Below are 25448 nucleotides of genomic sequence, written 5' to 3'. Positions count from 1 at the left end.
CAGACAGCAGTTTCCTGCATGTGTCGTGGCAGAGGTGAGGTGTGAGAAGGACTTGGAAAGAGGATGAGGGGGTGGTTAACACAGACTCGGAGACCGCCCTATGTATAAGGGGCAGTTTGGGAGAAAGAGCAAAGGTGTTTGTGGGAGAAGCTGTAAGGAACTCATGTAGCCTGTGCAGGGCTTGTAACTGAATTAGTATCACTTAATCCCTACTGTTCATTGCCCACCAGAGGCTGCCCACACCAGCTACATAAGAACTCAGCGAGTGCCAGTCAGTGTCTGCTCAGCGCAATGGCTGCCTGGCTCCTCACCAGCTAGGCACTGTGTTGTGTTCCCGGAATAAAGCCTGGTGCCGTTTCAGCTGAACCTGAGTCTGTTGTGAGTGTTAAATTGTTCCATGATAGCAACAGACCAATGAAAAATGGAGGCTTGCATTGTGGGCACAGCAAAGGCAAGTGGGTAGGGCAGGGCTAAACTGTGGCGAGCATGGAAGTAAAAGCAAGAGGTTTGTGTTTGATGGAGTGGAAGAGGGCAGCCCTGGGAGGGAATGAAAGAGTGGGGGGATATGGGTGGAGTGACAAGCCAGGTAGATGAGTCAGCAGTGGAAGATGATTTCTGTGTATGACGTTATTATTTATTTTACGGAAGAGCCTAGAAGTCCCAGTGATGGAGCAGGACCCTATTGCGCTAGGTGCTGTACAAACCCAGAACAGAAAGAGTCCCTGCCTCAGACAGCTTACAGGTGGTTCCAGGGGATTCTCACTGTGCTGACTGATGTCCCCTTCCTTGGGCCTCTTACTTCATCTCTCCAGCTATTATCATTATGCAGCCCTCTGTATTGCCAACCCGGATTGCTCAAAAATCAGGAGTTAGGACCTCACAATTCACGTGTGTGAGATTTAATCTACAATATATTTAGGATCATTGTTATATAGGCCCTCTGGTTTCAGCCATTAGGGGTCACATTTTTCAGCCTTTACTCTGCAACCATGAGGGCTAGAGACGTACTTCCTTTTTTAATCAAAGTTTAGAGTCTCACACAATCACATGCCTCCCGGGGCTGGAGGCTTTAGAAAGGTCATCAAATACTGTGAGGAAACTTGGCAACACTGAACACTATCATAGAGAGGGAAAGTGACTTACACATGCACTCTCTCTCTGCCTGTCCCATTGCTGAAATGCAGCCATCTCGGGCTGGGCTACAGCGTCAGTTCTCATACAGTGCTATGGGACAGCCAGTGAAGAATACCATATCCAGCTGGAAATGGCCGTGGGTTTATTCAAGATAATCTCACAGGCCCTCACAAAAACTCTTAAGAAGAAGAGCATCCAGCTTCCAGATCATACAGACAAGAAGGAAGAAGAGAGAGACAGTCATTTCTGCTGGGGACGCTAGAGCAGGAAGCTACCAAAACTTTTAGTTTAATGCACAGTGGGACTGAAAACGTCTTAATTTTTCAGAGCAGAAACAGCTCCTGACATTTCTAGATTATGTCTGTATGTAGTTAAGACCATGCAGCTGGGAGGAGACACAGCCCAACAAGAGTCCGGTATTCTCAGCTCTCCTTGATTGGAACGCCCTGCCCTTTGAAGACCAGCTTAAGGCAGACCTTCCTCAGTGGCTCAGACCAGCTCTCCTTGGAGTCAGTGGGAGCTTTGCCATTGATTCTGAATGGCTGCAGGCTGGGGGTTTCAGCCTGTCTGTGAGTGCCCATGAGTTAGACAAAAGAGCTGCTGTTGCATTTGTGTTAACAACCTGCCTGACATGGAGAGAAACGGCTTCCGACGCTGTGCTGCCCAAGAGCCCAATCCTACAAGCCCTGCCCACGGGAGTGAACTTTGCTCATCGATTTCAGTGGGACCGCTTGAGGGCTGGACACTACTACTTTCCCAGGCCAACTCTCTCCTCATTAATCGTCCCCTTGTTCCCAGCAGTGCCAGCAAAAGAGACTCAGTCTCTCCATGAAAAGTGAATGTGGGTTTCTGGCTGTGACGTTCAGTGAGACAATAAAAGCACAGAGAGTTCTTCTGGTGATTGAGCTGACCTTTGATTCGAAATGCCCTGGCGTTAACGCTAAAGCTTTAGTGTCGGGACCATAGGTAACTCAGGAGCCCTCCACCTCTCTCCCAACCTCATCTCAGCAGCGCTTGCTGTTGCGTGCAGAGCAGGGGGAGAAACCCAGGCACGTGTCCGTCTGAATAGACAACACGAGGCAGAAAAACCGGGTTCATTCAGACTAGTTCTTGGTGAGCCTGGCCTTTTATTCCTAGTGTTCCCACAGTCTCTGCAATAAAACCAGGGGAATGTCACAAGCCGGAGGGTTTGGGAAAAGGACATCAACAGAGGACAATGTGGACAAGAAATAAAATCACATGTAAAACCCTTCCAACTCTCTTTCACTGTGTTACTACATTATTAAAACTGACTGGGAGAGGTCACTGCTCCTAAATTCAGACTAATGTCAAAAGCTAATCTTATTCCCTCTCCAAAACCCCGACTTTTTCTCTCCTGGAATCTGATCCTTCGACTTGGGGTAGGGACCGTATCTTCTTCCATTAATGTATTATTATTGTTATGGTTTATATTACAGTAGAGCTGAAAGACCAGAGCTGAGATCCAGGCCCCCTTGCGCTAGGCACTGTACAAATACATAGTAGGAGACAGTTGTTCCCTCAGTGTAAATAGGCAAAAGGCAGGTGTGACGTTGCACTCTATATGATTTTATAAAAATATGCTAATGTTGAATATAATGTAACTGGAATATGCTTCATGCAAAAGGTCTCTTGTAAGGTATCATTACAAAGCTTATAATCTACTGAGTGTGATCATCCTATTTGTATAAATGTACCACTCTTGTATCTAAAACTAGAAATATGAAATATAACTCTGAGGGCCTATTGTAATTATGCAAAGTGTGGGCCATTAATGGTGGTTTGGAATCTTGATGGCTCCCATCAACCAGGACAATTGACTGTGGATGGCTCTGTTTGCAGGCAAGCCTTCCTGTGAGTCAGGCTGGGAGGAATGAAGGCTTGAAGTGTTACAGTGACATGTGATCATGTCACCTGAACTGGAATCCATCTTTAACCTGGTGTCTTTCCATTGAGAAGGAGGGGGTGGGAACCCAGAGAGGGACAAAGGATTCCTGCCTTATGCAAAAGATATATAAATGGGTGGAACAGAACAAAGGGGAGAGCCATCATGAGGAATCCCCTAGCTACCACCTGAGCTGGAACAAGAGCTGTACCAGGGGAAAGAATTGTGCCCAGGCCTGGAAGGTGTCCAGTCTGAGGAAAAAAATTACTGAAGCATCTCTAAGGGTGAGGTTATCTGTATTCAGTTTGATTAGACATAGATTTGCATGTTTTATTTTATTTTGCTTGGTGACTTACTTTGTTCTGTCTGTTACTACTTGGAACCACTTAAATCCTACTTTCTGTATTTAATAAAATCACTTTTTACTTATTAATTAACTCAGAGTATGTGTTAATACCTGGGTGGGCAAACAGCTGTGTATATCTCTCTATCAGTGTTATAGAGGGCGAACAATTTATGAGTTTACCCTGTATAAGCTTTATACAGGGTAAAACGGATTTATTTGGGTTTAGACCCCACTGGGAGTTGGGCATCTGAGTGTTAAAGACAAGAACACTTCTGTTAGCTGCTTTCAGTCAAGCCTACAGCTGTTAGGGGACATGATTCAGACCTGGGTCTGGGTTTGCAGCAGGCTAGCGAGTCTGGCTCAAACCAGGCAGGGCACTGAAGTCCTAAGCTGACGGGGCAGGAAAGCAGGGGCAGAAGTAGTCTTGGCACATCAGTTGGCAGCTCCCAAGGGGGGTTCCGTGATCCAACCCGTCACAGCGGGAATGGAAACAGGCAGAGAAAGGCAAAGTTACTTGTCCAAAGTCACACAGTGAATTGGTATCAGGTCTGGGAATAGCACCCAGGTCTCCCTAGTCCTAGGTCAGTGCTCTGCACTGGTCCAGTCTCTCTCAACATACAGTATCATGCATACTCATGGCCACTTATAAAAAGTGAATGTTAGATCTCCAGATACATATTTTATTCAAAGAAAATTAAATTAGGCACTTACAATCCCCCCCCCCCCCATATGCAAAATACACCTTGGCTGGGTTTTGGCTGGAGCCCTCATGTGATCCTAAAGAGGGTTAATGACACAAGAAATATCTTTAGCAAGACTCCTTCCCCCCCCCCCCCCCACCAAACAGAACATATGAGAAAGTACAGTTCACAGCTGAGATCAGCCTGCCTGCCCACTGGGGCAAGGGAAATACAGATGGTTAGAAATAGAATAAAATAACAATGAGCTTGTATTTCTTCAAGCTGAATCATAGAATATCAGGGTTGGAAGGGACCTCAGGAGGTCATCTAGTCCAACCCCCTGCTCAGAGCAGGACCAATCCCCAGCTAAATCATCCCAGGCAGGGCTTTGTCAAGTATAGCAATGAATGACTTTCACATAAAAGAGGGCAATATAGTCTACTAAAAAGTACCAGCATAGGTATGGAGTGAAAACCAAGAACCCCTTACCATAAAATGTACAACAAATGTTATTACTCCATGCTCCAAAACACCTCCCGTGCCATCCCACACATGCTGACTGTACACGCACATACCCCATAAAATGAGAAAGGGAAGTGTCGCAGGGTGACTGGCCCCATTGGATCCAGCCCCATCTGTGCCTCATTCAGCCTGCCTGGGGAAAGCTGTCACAGCCAAATGACAGGTAGGTTATGTGGCTAAACCAGTTGTGGCCTGATAATAAAGGAGAAGCCTCCAGAGAGGCAAAGGAGGAGAGAGGGCGGACCGCTCAGAGAGGAGGATGCCTGCCTGGCCCCAGAAGGAGGGCTGTGGGCCCTCTGAACCAAGGGGGAGAAGAGGCGTACTGTGAAGCAGAGCTGGAAACTGGCTACAAGTGGGCTGGGGGAAGCTGGCCCTAGTCACAGCACAGGTCCCAAGCAGGAGAGCGGTGGGACTTCTGAACCACGGAGAGGAACCCTTGCCTTTACCACAACATAGGCACTAATCAGGAGAGCTGTGGGAATCCTGAGACGAGGAGAGGAAGCATCTGGGTCTGAGGGGCCAAACTGTGTGCATTTAGAACACACTTAGTAAGTAAGACCCCACAAGGGGGAATTGTACTTTAAGTATCTTGGTGTGTGTGCAAATTATTGCAAGACCCTGAGGACCCTAAGTTAAGCCCCACTGGACCAGATCAGCAGCTGGCAAAAATCAGCAAAGCTCCAGTGTCTTGGCCTTTGGCTACACCCATTTACACCAGCTGAAGATCTGGTGAAAGGATTTTGACCTAGGTTACGGAGAGTCTCCCAGGGTCCCTGGCAGGGGCCCTAGGCACTATGGCAGAACAGATAATAATTTCACAAGTGTGTCAAACTGAGTGCCAGAGAGGTCAGATGACCTGCCCAATGTCGCAGAGTGCGTTGGAGAAGTGGAAGAGACCCAGGACACTCCCAACGCTGTGATGTAACCACTAGCTAACATTCCCACCCATTGAATTGTGATTTACTCACCGTCTCCCAGAGCTCTGCTGCTGGTCGATCGGATTAATGATCAGGGCGTATTCTGTATCAATGAGCACTGGCTGAGCCCAGAGGAGGATTTCAGCTTACTTCTAGTGCTACATAAATCAGGGTCTGTAGCAGAGATGGAGGAGGTGGCAGAGGTGTAGTCAGGGAAGGCTGTTTGTTCCACTGGATGGGACATAAGGTTGGGAACCAGGAGACCTGGGTTATTTCCAGTTGGGATCAGACTTGTTCTGTGGCCTTCGGTAAGTCCCATGACCTCTCTGTACCATCAATCACTGCAACAAATGGAGCTAATGTGCTACATAGAGTGAGTGTAGCAAAAATAGAACTGTACTGTCTTCCTGCTGCTAAATCCCTGCTGTCACGGGAACAATACAATATGGATTCTCACTGTATGTCGACTCATCATTAAGTAGGGTAAATTTGGTAGGGGTTTGATTGTGCTCTAGGATGGATTAATCAGGCCTGAGACCGGGATAAGCATCATAAAGAGTGCACATCACAGGGTTGCATTGCATTCAATGACCTATTGCGATGCAAATTCTGTGTTCTTCTGGAGTGAAGGGCCCAGGTCCATGGGCAGAAATGGGAGAGCTCAAAACCAGAACTTGGCTCCAAATAGCCAGGGGATCATTGTGCACTGGCTTTCAGTTAGCAGGTGTGGTGATTACCAGGTGCAGTCTGGTGGTTTTTTTGGTTTGTTTTGTTCAATAGCACCAATGCAGCTTTAGTGAAAGCTCTGAATAATTCCATGGTGCGATCTGAATTTGAACATCTCTTCTAACGCCATGGGATGTGTCTGCTGAGTTTGACAGTGCAGACCCTCACAGCCCTTTTTAAGACTGACTCAGGAATTGTGCTTGGCAGGCTGGCACTGCATTGAATGGCTTCTTTTCCTACAGCATTCACCAACAGCTATTTTGTGTCAAGAAGGGATTTTTGTTCTTCTTTGCTGATGTCACTCCAGGGTCCTTCAGGGACCTACTTGTGGACCTCTGCAGTTTAACAATCCTTGTGCTCCCTTGGGGGTGAGTTTATTCGTAAGCACAGGCTTGTTTTTCACTATCAGATTGATGATATCCAGACTTATATTTTGCTTAAGTCCAGTATTGATTCTGCTCTCTCTGGCTTGTTTTGCTAAATAGAAAAACTCTGTCTGCAATAAAATTTCTTCCAGCTTAATGCAAGCAAAACAGCAACTACTGTGATCGGGTCTGCTCTAGCTCTTGAAAAAGGTGTCTGCTGTTAAACTGAATCCTGATGGCCATGAAATTATCATCAGATCGGAATGAACTTTATTTAGCCTGAACTTTCTTTGTAAATTTATGTTTGCAAGATTATCGAGGGTTCTTTATACCACTCATATAAAATCATTGCCAAGGTGACGTCCTGTTTCATGTGTCAGCCGCTGAAGGTTGGGTTTGTGCTCTTGTGACGCTCTGTTTGCTATCCTGCCTGACAACCTTTTGGCAGGGTTTAGTTTGTGCAGATTGCAGCTGCTCTATTATTGACCAAAATGAATTAAAGTTGGTTACTATTATTGGTTGCATTATTACGATAGCATCTGTGAAGCCCAAGCAACCATCAGGGCCTCCTTGTGCTAGACATGTAGCAAAGAAGATAGTCCTTGCCCTGGACAGCTTACAATCTGTGTATCAGATAGGATGCATCAGGTGGAAAGAAAGGACTGACCTAGCTACCGCCGCTCATTGAGGGTGGATTAATTAAGTTGACGGGAGCATAGGCGTCGACTCCATGGGTGCTCTGGGGCTGCAGCACCCACGGGGAAAAATTAGTCGGTGCTCTGCACCCACTGGCAGCCAAGCTCCCCTCCCCCATGCCCCACCTCATCTTCCCCCGCTGGGCGCACCGCATCCCTGCTCCTCCACCTACCTCCCAGTGTTTCCCACCGTCCACCACCAAACAGCTGTTTGGCAGCATTAGCATGCTCCGGGAGGGATGGGGAGGAGCGGGACCAGAGCACACTCAGGGGAGGAGGCGGGGAAGAGGCGGGGCCGGGGCAGGGATTTGGGGAAGGAGTTGGAATATTGGCAGAGAGAGGGTGGAGATGGGGTGGGGACTTTGGGGAAGAGGCGGGGCAGGGGCGGAGCCTGCTGGAAGAGGTGGCGTGGGGGCAGGGCCAGGGCAGAGGAGGGGTCGAGCACCCATGGGAAAGAGGGGAAGTCGGCGCCTATGGACGGGAGAGCTCTCTCCTGTTGGCTTAGAGCGGCTACTCTACAGAGCTTACAGCGGCGCAAGTGCATTGATGTAGCCATGGCCTTAGGTGCTTGCGTGTCACCCAGCTGTCTGAGCAGACTGAATGGGTCAGTAAGGGGACTGGCTGACGCCAACCCATAGCAATGGAAAATGCGAGAAGACCATGGAAAACACCAATGGCCAGAACATTGACACACCTAGCAATCAATGACCCAGAGGAAGGGGCTTTTCCTCACCTCTCAGCTGGGGTTGTGAACTCAGCATGGCCCTGCCTGGAGAACACAAAGCACCGGGAGGTGACCGGCAGGGAATAAAGAGTTGGTTTCTGAAAGAGGCTGGTGGCTGTCTCCTGGGACTAACTAAGGAGGTTAGCGAGAGGGAGAGCCTGACATGAAATTCACCTCAGTTTGGCTGGTGAATTGCTTTGGCTTGACCAGAATGGCCTATGCTTTAATCTCGATGTCTCTTTGCTAACCTAAGGGCTGCCAGTGCTGTGGGCTAGTTGACTAATGAATCCTACTCTGTTTCAAAAATGCTGCTTAGGTGTCAGTGCAAACGCTTGCTGGGGTGCATTAGTCCCTGAAGAGTGGACACGTCTCTGCCAGGCGTGTAGCTCAGTTGAACTCGTGGGGCAGAACTCACGGTGTGAAGCAGGCGTGCTGGGGCCCAGAGGCTTGAGGCGAGGAGGTGGTGAGGCTGCGGGACCTACCCTGAAGGAAGAGTGGGATCCCTTGGGGGTCTGCCACACTTGGGTACCTCCAAGAGACTGTTTAGAAGCTGGGGCCTAGCACCAATCCTGCAGATCTGTGACATCGTGATAGGGAAGTGGTTCCCCAAACTTTTCTTGTTGCACCCTCCCCTTATCCCTGTCTGTGCCCCGTCCGGGAGCTGAAACTGGGGTCACAGCTGGGGGCAGGTCTGGGGCTGGGAGTGGAGCTGCAGCCGGGGGCTGAGGCTGGGGGCGGGACTGGGGGTGGAAGCAGAGTCACAGCTGGGGGCCGAGGCTGGGGGCGGGGCTGGGGCCGGGAGTGGCGCCATAGCCGGGGCCCAAGGCTGGGGCCAGGGCTGGAAGCCAGGGCTGCGGCTGAGGGCTGCGGCTGGGGGCTGAGTGGTGCTCCCTCCCTACCCCCCATGGGGGCTGGCTCGGGCCCTGCTGTGCCCCCCCTGAATATTCCTCCATGCCCCCCTAGGGGGCGCATCCCACAGTTTGGGGACCTGTGATAGGGAGTTTTTGATGGACATATTACGCCATCCTTCATCTATATTCACTGGCAGTGGGCTCAAGGCAGCATCGATTCTGAAGGTTCGACCTTGCCTGCTGCTCCTTTGTTTAGCTGGTTCAACAGTCCTGGTTGCCACTGCACCCCAAGACATGGGCCAGAAGTTGATTGTTATATTCGGGCTCCCCAAATGTCCTTAGGTCAGGGTTAGGTATGTACCCAAAAGGCATTCGCAACGCAGGGGACACCAGCAGATATTAGAAATAATAATGGAATTGGGAGACACTCGCAGGATCCCTCTGCTGCCTGAGTATCTCAGCCTGTGCCCCTTTCCAGACGGCACTGCCTTTCTTCCATGGCCCTTTTAGCTGCCTGCGTTGTATGGGAACCTGAAGGGCTTTGTGGTGTCTTTTCACCACGCTACAAATGTTGTACGGTGTGACATTGCAAAGAAACCTCCCTGCTCAGCCAGTGCATGCGGGGAACACTGACAGGGGCTGTGCTAACACTGCAGGTCTGTGTAGACGCTCTCTGGGTAACACAGAGAAAACCGGCAACAGCGGCACAAACCAGAAAACAACAGTATTGTGTGCAGCTGAGGATGCCTTTAGTGCTGGTGAATCAAATGTGACCCTCCAATTACACAGAACACCACCAGTTTTTACCTGTCAACTGCTGCCAATGTCTCACCTGGGTCCAACAGGGACCATGTTTTGGGATGGCTAGGTAACTGATTCCCCTTGACCCAATCACTCCTTGGCTAAGCCTGCCAACTGCAGAGGTGGGTTCTGTCATGTGGACAGGATACAATGTTTCTTCTAGAATCTTCCCCCATTAGCCTGTCTCTTCCATTTGATCCCACCCATGTCAATCAGCTAAACGAAACCTTTTAAGGAGAGGATGTCCCACTGCCAAGGCCCAAAGCCCTTGAAGAGACTGCTGACAACAACTGAGAATGTAGAAAATATACCTGAGAAGGCTCAAACCTTGGACAGAGAGGTAGAAAGATGGGAAAGCAAAAATCTTATGAATGGTGTGCTCGACTGCATGCCATTCGGAACTATCTGTACATTACATCTTATCTGACTTAGCCCATTAAACCTCCCTGACGTCTCAAAACCATGCTCTCCGTTACATCCTAGCTATCTATGGTTTTATAAGGTCACTCCTCACCTTGGTATGGAAGGGAACTGAAGCATGGAGAGTGATTCAGTGACTCGCCTAAGGTCACCTGGGAAGCCTGCATCAGAGCACTTCAATCTCAAGAATCCCAAGTCAGTGCCTTTAACCACAAGACCATCCATTACTCTGCCACGGAAGAAATGATCAACATCAGCTCCTGGAAACGGCAAGCTGAGCGAGCTTCAGTGTTGGGGAAAGGATGGAAGACAGAAAGCTACAGTGAGAATTAATGAGGGAGCAGGCAGGATCAGAGCCTGCTGCCATGCTGTGGAAGTCAGAGAAGTGCTGGAGGGCTGGGAGGAATCTGGAACTCCTGGGTGGGGAACACTGGAGAAAACTTCCCATTTAGAAATTAAAAGGCCCATTCCTGCTCCCATTGACAACAGTGGGAACAGAAACAGGGCTCAAGCCCTCTAACTCACACTCCAATCTAACAGAGAAGCTGGATTCCCAAGGGGAAGAGTTGGGGTCTAGCCTCCTTTCTAGAGCACAGTCTGACATGTGAGGCCATATTTCATATTCCAGACATAACTCTCACTGTACCTGCGTTCTCCTCAGACTGGTTGAAGCCACAGATCTGGCAGATACTGCGAACCCACTTGTTCATGTCCTCCTCCGTCTCGGCCACCAGGTAGAAAGTCCTGTCGCTGGTCTTGATGTCGAAGACGTAGCTGTCCTGCAGCTCCTTCTTGTTGAAGGTCAGCCCTGCATCCACCTGCTCGCAGAAGTTGAGGTTGATCACACGCAGAGGCTTCTTGGAGTGGTCATTCTTGTAGTACTCCAGGACGTCCGGGTCACCGCTCATCCGACCGCTGCGCAGGATGAACCACCGTTTCTTCCATGCCTGAGGACCAAAGAGAAACAGTCTTACCCCTCCGAGAATACAGAGATCCCACTGGCCAGCATTCCCCATCACGCAAGTCACTTAAAACTGCACCGGGGAACACACGGCAGCGTTGGGCAGGCAGTGCGAATGAACTGGGAGACGTAAGTTATATGACAGAGTGGTTATGGGTTGATCCTGAGAGGTCCTGCCTACCACATCACACAAAGGGGCCCCAAGTGACTTGTTGAAGACCACGGAAAGTTTCCAAGTCAGGACTAGAATTTAGGAAGTCCTTGATCACGCTGCTATATTCAGCTGAGTGTCCCATGAATGTCTTGTGTCTCTCTGGGTATGTCTACACTGCAATCATGATGTTTGCCACTTATGGACAAGCCTGCCCAGAACCCCAGGTAGTTACTTGGGTACTAGCCTGCGCTGAAGTCCATGGTACCACGGCTTCACTGCTACGCTGCCCACACTAGCTAGGTTGAAGCTAGCTAGGGTACGTCTACGCAAACTGCACTCACACCCTGTGATTGCAACATAGTCATACTCTCAGCGCCAAGTGACCTGCGGGAAGACGTTAGCAGCAATAATCACGATGAAATACATTTCAGTAATGCAAAAGCACCGCATCCCCTTTGGACACAATGCTCCAGGGAGGCTGCCTTTCTTAGACATCCCCGAGAGGCGTTCTATCGAGGCTTTACAGTAGCAGGGTATGCGTCAGAGAGCTGCCTATCCCATGCATGTTTAAATGCCAGTATTTGAGAGGCAAACAAAGCCAACATGAAGCTGCTGTTTTTTAATATTGGGAATCGTGCCAGGAAGATCTGTGGAGAATCCAAGCTTCACTTGTTTGCAAAATCTTCTGTTTCCTGAAATGTATCAAATTCCGTAGCAAAGAAAATGTTATTGGTTCTCAAAGAACCATCCCTGTCAAGGCTACCCCCATGAACAGCCTGTGGGGGTTTATGGTGCCCTCGGCAAACTGGAAAATAAATGTGACTCACGACCCCCCGATTACTCACGTAATGAATATTTTAGTGCCCCCAATATTTTCCTCCCCTAAGCAAACACCTGTTTTGTATGTAGGAAAGTGCTGGCTGAGTGAGACACGCTTGAAGGGCTGGTTTTCAGATCATATGCCTTTTGCCAAGAAGCACATGTGTTCGCAGAATGCATATTGGCCCAGCTGCTGGAGGCAGAGAACAGGAATTAATCTGTGACCTGAGCTGGAATTTAAAAAACCCAAAACAAAAGTGGGCTGTCACGTTAGCTCTGAAGCAATCTTGTGAAACATGCTCAGAAGAGACCGGTGTGCAGCCTGCTGCTTGGGTTTGGGGGATGCCTAACAGGATTACTTATATTTAGCATTTTCTAGTAGGGCTAAATTGTGACTCTAAACAATAGTCTTTATGGGGATGCGGTACGGAAGTCCCCCAGCCCAGCAAGAGCTCATCCGATTCCAGCCCAATTTTGCAGGCACTGTAGGTTTGTATAGAGGTCCTTTAAGCATTGCTCATCCCAGCTAAATAAAATCCACGAGAAGCAGAGTGATCTCATGGCTGCAGCCCAGTTTGAGGACTCCTAAGTCCAAATCCTGATTGTGACAGATTCCCTCTGTGGTCTTGGGCAGGTCACTTACCCACTCTGTGCCTCAGTTTCCCCCTTCTGTGTGAGGCAAATAATAATCCTGCTTTATCCAGCTCACAGGAGTTCTGGGAAGGTAGATTTGCTCATGTTTGTATGTCATTTTGAACATACAAAATAAGTGCTAAGTATTATTATTAACAGAATTTAAACCCAGATGGGATGATTGTGATCCTCTAGTCTGACCTACCTAACACAGACCATAGATTTCATCCAGAGATAGACCTTCCGAAGTTTGTCCAGTGCTATCCCCACCTACTTCTGTATCCTGTTGCTATTATAAAATGGCACGACAGTATGGAAAGCACTTCAGGAGAGGAAATAATTGATTTCTGGCTCCTCCTTAAGATTGTATAGTATGATCTTACAACATGGTGAACTCAGCTCTCAAGGAGTCAGTCAGCACCAGTAGATGCGCAGCACCATTCAGGATCTGGCCCTTGTGTGGAATCACCATGCTTGGAAGTAGAGTTGGGCCCAAGCTGCAATGTCTGACTCCAGATCCAGGGCAGATGGAGGGTTTTGGTTTGGTTCATTACAGACATGCGGAGTTCAGATCTCAGTCAGGCTTCTCTCCCCTGTTCTGACCCCTTTGTGCTGCTCTGGCTGGATCCAGACAGCCGAGAACTTTCGTTGCATGGGGGGAGCTCTCAGCCAGCTCCAATGCATGGGCATATTAGTGCATGGTATGCTTCAGCATCCCCAACTAGACCATTGCCAGCTGACATAGGTTAGAGTAGGTCATAGACTGCTGTAACCTAGCCTGGGACTGGTGTGGATTGTCCCAGAGAATCAGGGAGCCAGAACCAGCTCAGTGATGGTCCCCTGCCCCCTCTCTTACACTGAGTGGATTGTGGTGCAGGAGAGAATCCAGGCTCTAAGTTTGAACTTCCCTAAGATTCAGGGGTGTTTGGATCCATGGTCCCGGTTTGGGACCATGCCTCCTTGGGAGCGTCAGAGACTTAACCAGCTGTGAATTCTGTTCTGTAACAAATCTTTATTAAACCTTTCTGAGTGTGTTCTTCCCCTGTCTCCACTGTCTCTGTTAGTATCCATGCGTGTAGGGAAATGCAGGGCCAAATTCTTGCCTGGTATAAACTGATGCAGCTTCCTTGACTTCGTTGGAACTCTGTGAGTTTACTCCACCTGAAGATCTATCCCTTCCTCTTCAATCAGTTGCATTAAAACCATTTACATCATACATGCATGAAGGAGAACAAATGTGTTTGTGAGAGATAAACTTGGTGTCAAACTTGCATTGCATTGACAAAGCTGCATTTGTTGATAAATGGTTTATTGCAGATAGCTCGCTGACCATTTGCCAAGCTAAGTAGAACTGTTTTCATTTTGTTCCTGAGGTTCACATGCTTTTTTGTTGAATAAATGTCAGTTTTATCTATAAAAACCACAGGCAGTGAACACAAACTCACCCAAAATATTTTGTTTAACAGGCTAAAAGAAAAAAAATGTAGGCACACACATAACAAAGCCCATGACCACATGCATTCTGGACAGCCCCCGTGCTGTCTTGTGATATTTGGTGGCTTTTTTTTAAAGCCCCAGCTCTTGGAGTCATGGTAATCTCAGCTCTCATTTTATTTTTAGCCCTCATGGTTATGGAGAAAAGCTTGAAAATGTGAGCCTTAATGGCCCAGAAACCAACAGGCAAATAAAAAGAATCCCAAATTTATTATTTAAAAAAACCTCATAATTTTAAGACAATCTCATGATTTTTGAATGGTTGGGATTGGCCATGCTGCAGACACAATGCATCATCTGCATGGACTGAACTCAAGTCCTCCAGCACCCAGGGCCTAGCCCAGGGCCTGAGGTAAGATATTAATTACCATGCGTAATGGCTCTAAAGGTTTCAAGTAAATTTGACCCCTCTGGTACCGAAAACTTGTCCAACCGAGGGACACTTTGGTGGCTTGCCAGGAGCCCAAAGATTGAACCTAATTTCCATAACATGGAGAAGATTGCAGCCACCGTCATCTTTAATACAGGGATGGAAACTACAGCTCTGATCATGCAATGCTTCTGATCTGAGTGACCTATTGAGATGGAACATCACTTGCTGGGACCTGTAGCAAGCTATATAGCCATATTAATGATGAGGGTGACTATAGTGTGCATGATAGAAATCTCTGCACCTTGGCTCCTACTGATATAACCCAATTACATGCAGCCAGCAAAAACAAGAGTAGGAGAAAGGAAGCAGAAGTTTTAATTGGAGGGCAGGCACTAGGTTGTATATATTCTGTCTGTCTTAGAACGGTAGAGGAACCTAATCATGCTGGTATCTAAATACTGCCAGGGCAGAACTGGTACAGCATCATGAGAAAACAGGAGCGGTACATTGAAAACCAGTCTGGAACGGTATTTGCTTTGGCAGCTGTCGTGTTATCCCAGCAAAAGGAAACTATGGCCACAACCCTACATGGCTGTTTATTCATAATAAATAATAATACTTCACACTTGAATTACATCAGCTTTCATTTATCAACACCCCATTGACAAGAAAGTTGTGTCCATGTCACTTATATTGGAAGTGATTCAGGCCAGGGACCTAGTCTTGTCTTTGTTGGTAATGAATCATGACTAATGATTGTACTGTAGCTATAAATAAATAATAATCATAATTAATAATAAAGGCAAAAACATCACTCAGTACACTGGAGATTATGTCAGTTATAGGAGATGTGCCGTGAGCCAGCCCTTATCATGCAATGACTTAGAAACTGATAGCATCAGCTGGTATAGAATTCAGATTTTCTTCTCCAGAAGCAAGGAGGATCTTCCTTACAGGACTCAGCAGTGCTGATTTCATCCAGTAGACGACAGTGGTGCACATACACACTGTACATCTCAGAATAGTACTTATTGTGTCCACTTCATTCTGGTCACTGTTGTAGTGCATTCTGGAAGGCCTGTTCTGGTATTTAGACTAGCTCTGTGAGAATTCAGTGACCCAATTAAGAAAGAGAAACCTCTGCAGTCATTTCTCTGAACAATCAGATTTTCACTTCTCTTCTTATAAAGACTTATAAATAGCCTTTGTTTGCTTCTCCAAGATTTGTAATCTAATTAGTTTTGCGCTAATTCTCAAACTGGCTGTCGATGCCAGGAAACCAGGCACAGTACAATCTTACAAATGCAGTGGAGCAGCGAATTGTTTAGCAATACAACTCACCAGGCTGGCTTTCAGATTTCAATTCAGCTTGGGAAACAATCACAGTCTTCTCTTTGCCATGACTGCTACTAGAGGAACTAAATATATAGAGGTGTGTGTGCACGCCCCATATGTAACCATTACAGAAAAAAACGAATCGCTCTTCTTTATCTCCTGTTTCTGTGGTTCTACAATAACAAGACCGCATTCCACTGTCCCTCACAACAGCTTTCTATACTTGCAAACATTTACCCCTTTAGCCTAGCTCCATGAAGAGAATGCATCATTAGCTTCTGGGTAATAATACTTAGCACTGAAGAGCCATACATCTCACACCACTATACTGGGGGATTATTATCCCCATGTAGTACATGGAGAAACAGAAGAAGAGAGAGGCAAGGGGCCTGCAACAGAGCTAAGTCCAGAATCCTGGTGTACCCTAAGCATTCAAAAATCATACGTCAGCCCCCCCAAACCATGACATTCTTTTTTAAAAGATTTTAAAAACACCCAATACATTTGGGGTTCTTGAAGAAGAAGAAGAAGAAAGGTGAGATTCTCACATAATCATCTGACTCCAGGCGCTGAAGCTTTAATTAAAAACACCAACTAGCGTGAGATACGGCAGCACTAGAAAGAGAATTTCTCATCATCACTGACATCAAACCCATTACAACTTCTCCACTACTTTGTTCTGTATCTTATCAATGGACAAACCCATCCAAAGCCCCCTGTAGTCAATCTGAACATGACCTCAGATTGTTGGTAAAACCTGGTATCTACTCATACAAAGAAAACATGCCCCTGCATGTGAATCTCATTTATTTTCTTACAAATCAGTTTACTGTTGTGTTGCTGTAGCCACGTCAGTCCCAGGATATTAGAGAGACAAGGTGGGTGAGGTAATATATTTTATCAGACCAACCACTGTTGGTGAAAGAGACCAGCTTTTGTGCTTACATAGAGCTCCTCTTCATGTCTGTTGATATTTTTACAGAAGGAGCAGGTTTGCAGTTTCTGTGTAACCTAATCTAGGCTGGCATTCATAATGCTCATCACCATGGCTACTACACTGTACTCCTCCTAGTCAAATTCCTTTAAGTTACATTGTGTCCCCACCAGCTAAAGAGCTATTTATCAGATTTTACAGGTCTAGTGGGAATTAATGCCTTGTGTCAATTGTCCTTGGAAGGGAAAACGATGCCTGCATTGAAGTATCATAAAAGCAAAGGCTTTGATGCTTTAGAGTCTGATCTAAACCCCACTGAATGTCAATGGGAGCTCTTCCATTGGCTTAATGGGATCAGGCTAGATGGATAATGGGCCAAATGCAGAGGGGATGCAAGTGAGGTTCCTTGATGCTTATTTCAGGCCTGATTTAATTCCCTTTGAACTTGGGGGTGAGTTTTTCCACTAACTTCAATGGAGCTGGATCAAGCCCTTAGACTCTGAATTTTACCCATTGTGTCCATCATGAGTGAAGTGTCCATAGCAGGCAGAGGTGATACAGTTTTCCTGCCTGTCTGTTTGCGGGAATCATTCTTTCTGATAGGCTGAGGAGGGATCTTTCCCCTACTTCTTTGAATTTTGTACAACAAAGTCAATGAATGTCTGTTTCAATTTCTCCCCCATTATATTCTTTACAAAGTTATCTCTTGAGTTTCCATTGTGCCTTGTGGCTTCAGGATCTATTTCCACCATGTGATCATTCAGACTGTGTTTTCTAGGAGAGGGCCTTTGCTTTGAGTATTTCACTGTTGTAATGTAGCCTGCTTGAATGAAGCCTCTCTGAAGTGATATAGAGCAATATCATATGCTGCCTTTATGGGTTTGGCCAAGTATGTTGAGCAGTTAATTTATCTGGTTGTTTCGTGGGGCTGGAGGTTATTACCGTTCAGATTTAGCTACCTTAGGTTTTCTTAGAGCACCCCAACTTCGTAGTGTCTGGGAGAGATGGGAAGGGAAAGAGTGGGATGAAGTGACTTGCCCAGAGCTCTAGGATAAAGACCAGGGTTGACAACTTGACCTCTCTGGCACAATGGAACTCTGTCACAGCCAGGTCATGGGTGGCTAGACCTAGTATTCAGAGCCAGAGTCCTCAGTGACAGGAGTCAAGAGTCAGCTGGGTTGGGATAGCAGGAGATCAGAAGCAGGAGACAAACTGGAGATAGGAACTAGAGAGAGGATGGGTCAGGATACCAGGGGGTCTGAGGCTGGAGACAAACTGGGGAACCACAAGTCAATCTGGGTCAAAATGCCAGGAATTCAAACCAGGGAAGCGGGAGCAGGGAGCAGATAGCAGGTGTAGCAGGAAGCACAAGACGCATGCGAACACTCCACAACAGAGTGAAGCCCAGTTGTTCACACCACTTCCTTTTCCTGATGTTGGCTTCAGTCGGGCCAGCAGGCCAGTCAGCCACTCTGGGACTCTGCCAATCAGACGTCAGGGGTGGAGCCTCACACTGGGGCTGGGCTTCATGGGTCACGACTGGAAGGAGCTCAGATACTACAGCAATGAGTGCAGTATAAACACCTATAGAGCATAGAAGATGGGCACACAGCAGGTCAGTGGAAGAGCCAGGAAAAGAATGCAGCCCTTTGAAATCCCAGCTTTATGCTCTAGCAACTGGCCCACCCTGTATCTCACTAAAAACATTCCCTGTTCCCAGGAGCCACGCCGGGGCACGCCTTTATGGGTTTGGCCAAGTATGTTGAGCAGTTAATTTATCTGGTTGTTTCGTGGGGCCACGCCGCCCTAGGCAGCAGCGCTCCTCCTCTGAGCATTCGGCGGCGGGGGTCCTTCTGCTCCTCATCTTCGGGGCACTTCGGCAGCAGGTCCCAGAGCGAGTGAAGGACCCGCCACCAAATTTCTGCTGAAGACGCGGAGCGGAAGGACCCTCCGCCGCCGAATTTCCACCGAGGGCGGCAAAATGCCGCCCCCCAAATCCTGCCGCCCTAGGCGACCGCCTAGGGTCACCTAGTGGAAGTGCCGGCCCTGCCTGTTCCCAGTATTGTTTTCAATTTTCAGTTTTTGCTTATTTCTGGTCCCCTCTGTTTCCAGTGTGTATGAAACCTTTGCCTACTTCCATTTCCCTAGCTATACCAGAGCCTCTCATTTCACTCCCATGTAGCTTGATCCAAGGGTTAAATTTGTTCAATAGCTTTTTTTTTTTGAAATGGTGGAGTAGGGCCAGTAGCTTAATAGCTATAATGATGTTTGTGTGGTATAAACTTCCACTGTGTGGTCCTTTGTTCATATCAGGCATCTTCTCCACTAAATTATGGCTGTTTAATGGCCTTTAGATCATTTTAAAATATTTTGATTCCTCATACCTTATTTCTTTTTAAGGCAATTCATGAAAAAAGAAAAAAATAATAAAGACCTCCCAGCACAATGTATTCGTCTCAGCCTCTGATCACCAGGATGATTACTTAATTGTTACATGAAGACCCATCTGTGCCTATTATAAGAGGATTCTACTGAACCTTAATAAAAGGACATGTTATCCCTCAGAGAACTGTCCAGTTTCCAGATGGATGATACTTGAAAACTGGCTGTTTTATGGGTTTGAGGCCAGATCCTCAGCAAGTGGAAGCTCCATTGGTTTTATGGGCTGAGTGCACAAGGCTGGGGGGTGCTTTATCCACAGACAGGAAAAGATTTTTTGAGGCATGCTTGGCTGAGGAAGATTCCTGGTAGGGGGTAAGTAGACTGGGTCAAGAATCTTGCCTCCTCTCTGCCAGGGACCTCCTTGTGTGCTCCCCATGTGACCTGTTACGAACCAGACAATCAGATTGTGAAGTAGGGAGGTGGAGCTGGATTCTGGAGGAAGATGTCTGTGAAGAGAGGGTGCAAGAAGCAGATACCTGGAGGCTAAGAGGAAGGAGACAGTGGCCCAGGAAAGCATGTTTGCAGGAGAGGGTGCGTCTCTTGGATAGGCAGTTTAGGAGAGAATCAGGGTATTTGTGGTGAGGGTATGGGCGAGGGAGGCAGGAGGAGCCAGCTGAAGCACACTTCTCCTTAGTGATGGAGGGGTTAATGCAAGTGTACACTTTCCATTCTGAACGGGAGGTAGGTAATAGCTTGCCCTGGCACATGCAGTGTAGTACATTGCCTTCCCTGACCGTGTCCTAGTTGACATGAAGGGGGAAACTGCAGCAAAAAGTGCTGATAGCATCTAAGCAGGGCATTCAAACTGCCTTTTGCTGGTGAGGCAAGGAATTCACTGATAATTATTCAGTCACAGCAATGGCTGATAAGAAGGCCATGGCTATGGCCATTACAGGGGAACAAATTTGATCAGAGAGGAGAGCATGTGCCCTGCTTAGGGGGCAGAACGTGGTTAGATGAATGGGTCCGCCTGATCCAGGCACTGTTTCCACCCATACACGTGGTCACCAGAATTGCCAGCATGGCCTTCACTGCATTCAGGGCTTAAGTGTCCTGCCTGCCCTTACCACTGGGAGTGTAACCCACTTTAGGACTAGAGCAGGGGTGGCCAACCTGGGGCTCCGGAGCCACATGTGGCTCTTCAGAAGTTAATATGTGACTCCTTGTATAGGCACCGACTCTGGAGCTGAAGCTACAGGCGCCAACTTTCCAATATGCCGGGGGGGCGCTCACTGCTCAACACCTGGCTCTGCCACAGGCCCTGCCCCCACTCTACCCCATCCCACCCCCTCCCCTGAGCCTGGAGTGCCCTCGCTCCTCCCCCATCCCCCCCAGAGCCTCCTGCATGCCAAGAAACTGCTGATCGGGAGGTGTGGGGAGGAACGGGGTGGTGCTGATCGTCGGGGCTGCCAGTGGGCGGGAGGCGCTGAGAACGGGGAGGAGGGAGCAGATGGGGGGCTGCTGATGTATTACTGTGGCTCTTTGGCAATGTACATTGGTAGGGTTACCATACGTCCGGATTTTCCCGGACATGTCCAGCTTTTTGGGCCTCAAATCCCCGTCCGGGGGGGAAATCCCAAAAAGCCGGACATGTCCAGGAAAATAGGGAGGTAGGGCCCGGCGCGGTGCTCGGCAGGGGCTGGGGCCGGGGGCGCGGGGCCGGCGCGGTGCTGGGCCGCCCCGGGGGCCGGGCACTTGGCCGGGGGCCGGGGCCGGGGCCGGGACCGGGGTCGGCGCGGTGCTCGGCCGGGGCTGGGGCCGGGGGTGCGGGGCCGGCGCGGTGCTGGGCCGGGGGCGCGGGCACTTGGCCGGGGGCCGGCGCGACCGCTCGGCCGGGGGCCGGCGCGGGCACTTGGCCGGGGGCTGGGGCCGGGGCCGGGACCGGGGTCGGCGCAGTGCTCGGCCGGGGCTGGGGCCGGGGCCGCGGGGCCGGCGCGGTGCTGGGCCTGGGGCGCGGGCACTTGGCCGGGGGCCGGGGCCGGGACCAGGGTCGGCGCGGTGCTGGGCCGGGGGCCGGCGCGGTGCTGGGCCGGGGGCCGGGCCGGGAGCGTGGGCACTTGGCCGGGGGCCGGCGCGGTGCTCGGCCGGGGGCTGGGGGCCAGCGCGGTGCTCGGCCGGGGGTGCGGGCACTTGGCCGGGGGCCGGGGCCCCAGCCAGGCGGGAGACGCCGGGGCCAGAGCCTCTTGGCCTGGGCCGGCCGGCCGCCAAAGGGAGCCGCTCGGCCAGGGGGGCCGGACAGAGCCGCGCCGTGCCGCACCCCGCCCCAGCTTAGCTGCTGCCTCCCTGTTTCAGGCTTCCCGCAAACATTTGATTCGCGGGAAGCAGGGGAGGGGGCAGAGTTGGGGCGGGGCTGGGGCGGAGTTGGGGCGGGGCTGGGGCGGGAAGGGGCGGAGTTGGGGCGGGGCCGGGGCCCCATGGAGTGTCCTCCTTTTTAAAAATTAAAATATGGTAACCCTAACATTGGTAAATTCTGGCTCCTTCTCAGGCTCATGTTGGCCACCCCTGGATTAGAGCATGGGCCTTTGTCCCCCTTGTGGCTGGTGCACATAAGAGGTGTATGATTCTGCTGCAGCAGGCAACTAAAGGATTTAAGGATAATCCTGCCCCTATCAAAATCAGTGGGAGTTTTGCTGTTGGCTCCCCCCATGCCCCGCCCCCCCCCTTTTTTTTTTAGCTCAAGCAGTAGCAGAATCACTTCTGGCCATCTTTCACCTGCTGTGGAGAACTGGAACCTTGCCAACCACCTAGAAGGATGGTATTGTGATGTCATTTAGAAGGGGAAGAGGTGGTGTGGCGAATGTAAGAGCTACAGGCCGATCTCCTTGTTGTCCATGCCAGGGAAGGGGTTTGCGCATGTTCTGCTGATGTGTTTGGAGCCCCTGCTACATTGGAAGCATCGCCCCCAATAGTCAGGCTTTACGAGGAACAAGTCCACATTAGACACCATTTTGGCCCTCCGCTTGTTGTCAGAGGTACAGCGTGAGTTCAGGAAGCCGCTGCCTGTGGCGTATGTCACGCTTAAGGCTAGGTTTGATTCGGTTGACCGAGTCGTGCTATGAAAGGCCTTAAAGGGTGTTGGTGTCCCAACCACTCTGCTGGACTTGATTAGCAAGCTGCATAACGGAACCACTGCCCGTGTACGTCTTGGGAATCGGATGTCAGCACCTTTTAAATCAGTATCTGGCGTCTTGGCCCCTGCACCCTTTTGTCGAGCAATGGATTTCATAATGCAGCATACCTTGTGTGTATGTGTCTGAGGACCCTCTTGAAGTTCGTGTCTCACAGGGAGCTGAGCACATTGTCAGCGTGTAATGAATCCTATAAAAGGAGGACTAACACAGCCTATAGGGAAATGGCAAGGAGATGGGCCTAGTACGGCCTAGTACAGTCATTTCCCACCTCTAGATGCCATGGGCTGGATTCTGATCTTACTTCTACCAGTGTAAAATCAGGAGCAACTCCACTGACATCAATAGACTGATAACCAGTGGAAAACCTAGCATAGAGTGGAGGAGAATCAGGCCCTACACTCCCAGGTCTATATGAGCAGACAACAGTGAAGAGAAAGAAACGGGGTTCCAAATCCCGCCTGCTTTCACCATGACAGCTCTGTAGTTAATGTGCACGTAAATGGTTTTGTGTCTGCATGAGTCTCCTTTGCAGCAGCCGCCGCTAATACCCCCTCCCCGTTTTCATCCTGTGTCTGTGACAAACCCCTTCACATAAAGGGACTAACACCCCATTAAACATATTCAGCCCACAGCCATTGGCCTAGCAGCTTGGCAGAGAGCAGAATTGACTGCGTTTCCCCTGCCAGAGGAATTCACACTCCAGTGATGTACTGGAAGAGCCTTGACACGTCTAATGAGATGCTGAGCGGCCTGACTTGGGGGTGGGCGAGAGGAGTTGAGGAGTCCGAGACAGGTCCACAGTCTCATGAGGAGGCAGTGGTACAGCACAGGGAATGTGGAAACGGCTCCCCAGATTTCCAGCTCTGTCTGGGGAGGTGAGAGGTGGGAAAACACAGCTCCAGGGGCAAAGGCAGGGCAGGGCATTCAATCCTCCAGAGCTGCTCCCACTGCTTTCTAGGGACTCTGACATTGCCACACTCCAAAAGGAACAGGGTAAGGCCACTTCTCTGGAGGAAAGATCTCTGCTTGGAGGGTGTGGATGTAGTTAAAGGGGAGAACAGACAGGTGAGCCTCCCCTCCACCCTTGGTGCGGAACACTCTAAAGTAAAGACTCACTGGAGAAGACATAGCTAAGGCAGTGACTGGGGTCAATTCCCAGAGCTGCCACAGACTCCCTGAGTGACCTTGGGCAAGTCACTTGAATTTTTCTGTGTCTCAGTTCCCCATCTGTAAAATGGGGAGAATGATCCTTCTTGTCTCCTACCCTTTCTCAGGCTTGTCTATTTAGACTATAAGCTCTCTTACTATGTGTTTGTACAGTGCCACGTGCATTGAGGCTCTGGGCTTGCTTGGAGCCTCAAGGACCTCCTGGAATACCAATAATAATAAACAGAGGTTCAGCACAACAAAGGCCCGGGTGTCAGCCAGTCTGGAGAGGTACTTTCACCATTGGGAGCCAATTATAGCAGGGTTGGGAGGACTGCGGTGTGGATTTGGACATGAACACACTAAGAGTTGGGGGCAGAGCTGAGAAATGAACCAACAAACCCGTACCCTGGCCATTAGAACATCCCCTACCACGTTGCCAAACACCATCACAACGCAATGTGGTCACAGCACCGTGTGCGCTCGTAACATCACAATGGGATTGTCCTTCATTGCCACAGCTGCTTGGAGCCTTGGGCAGCAGCACCATAGGAAAAATTCCCATATACCACAATTACACAGGGCATGACTTCACATGGGTGTGTCGCAGGCCGTAAAGGACCGGAGCCTTTATCATGGAAGTGAAGGGCAGTTTTGAGAGAGATTTCATTGGGTTATGGAGGGCAAGATATTGGCTGCATTCGTAGCTCTGCATCTGAACATTAATCAGTGTGCCAGTGACAGGCCTGAAGGTCTGTGTTGTTTCAGCAACCAAGTCTAGTCTCAGTCCTGTTGTGTTATCTAAACTTTTCTGAAACTGACACAGAAATTCAGGCTAAGCCAGCCTGAGGTTTGTCATGTTGTGCAAAGCGTCTGTGTAATGGATGTATAACCTGTATATAGTCTGGAAACTTTTCTATTATTCACTGCATTAGTATCCATGCGTTATCAGACTACACTCAATCCCTTCACAATCTGGTACTGATTCCACAGTCCTGGCAGGGTTATTCTTTGGAAACCAAAAGAAACAGACAGTGGTGAATTTCACTGAAGACAAAGCCTTTTCTCTTACTGTCAGTGAGGTCCCTGCAGCACCACTTTGTGAAAACAGACCTGACCAAGTACAACTTAGTAACAGGTTTGTTGTCGGGGTTTAGTTTACCAAGCTTCAGGGCCAGATCCTGAGCTGGTGTAAATCAGCATAGCTCCACTGAGATGACATCCATTTACCTTAGCTGATGATGGGGCCATTTAGTAATTTGAGGCAAGCCTCTAGGTATCTGAGTTCTCTGGCCTAAGGGAGCTGTATAAGAACACAGCAAAGTGCTGAGTGAATTGGGGTATCACCTTGTGGCCCTTGTGAGGGGTGCGGCTATGTAATGCCTGCCTCATAAACTCAGCCAGGCACAGCACGAGGAAGACAGCAGTTCAGTCTGAGTGGTAGAGTTGAGTGTGGTCTATTAGATAGGATACTAGAATGGGAATTGGAAAACCGGAATTCTACCCCGATTCTGCCACTGATCTGCTGTGTGACCTTGGTCATGTCACTTTGCTTCTCTGGTGATCTTCCCATTTTTGGTCTGTCTTAGCTGTTTAGAGTTTAAGCAGTGTGAGGCAGAGACTGCCTCTCACTGTGTACAGCACCTAGCACAATGGGGCCCTGATCTCAATTTGGGACTCTGCATAATACAAATAATAATTATAGATTCATAGCTTCCAAGGCCAGAAGGGACCGTTGTGATCACCTAGTCTGACCTCTTGTATAATACAAGCCATGGAACTTCCTGAAAACAATTCCTAGAGCAGATCTTTTAGAAGAACATCCAATCTTGATTTAAAAATAGTCCATGATGGAGAATCCACCATGACCGTTGGCAAGTTGCTCCAATGATTAGTTCCTCTCACTGTTATACATGTACGCCTTATTTCCAGTGAATTTGTC

General features: G+C 49.1%; 1 protein-coding gene across 1 annotated transcript in view; it reads right to left on the bottom strand.

The window, feature by feature from the left end:
- Positions 1-25448, bottom strand: part of GAB2 (GRB2 associated binding protein 2) — a 191521-nt gene that overhangs the window by 59499 nt on the left and 106574 nt on the right. Inside the window, exon 2 of the mRNA XM_065423771.1 lies at positions 10731-11031. Within this exon, the coding sequence (XP_065279843.1) occupies positions 10731-11031 (301 nt within the window). The remainder of the gene's footprint in view (positions 1-10730; positions 11032-25448) is intronic.

This window comes from Emys orbicularis, chromosome 1, assembly GCF_028017835.1.
Source record: "Emys orbicularis isolate rEmyOrb1 chromosome 1, rEmyOrb1.hap1, whole genome shotgun sequence".
In the NCBI taxonomy this organism is placed as follows: Eukaryota; Metazoa; Chordata; order Testudines; family Emydidae; genus Emys; species Emys orbicularis.
Note: the sequence above shows the minus strand (reverse complement) of the source record. Positions and strands in the feature narration are given on the sequence as shown.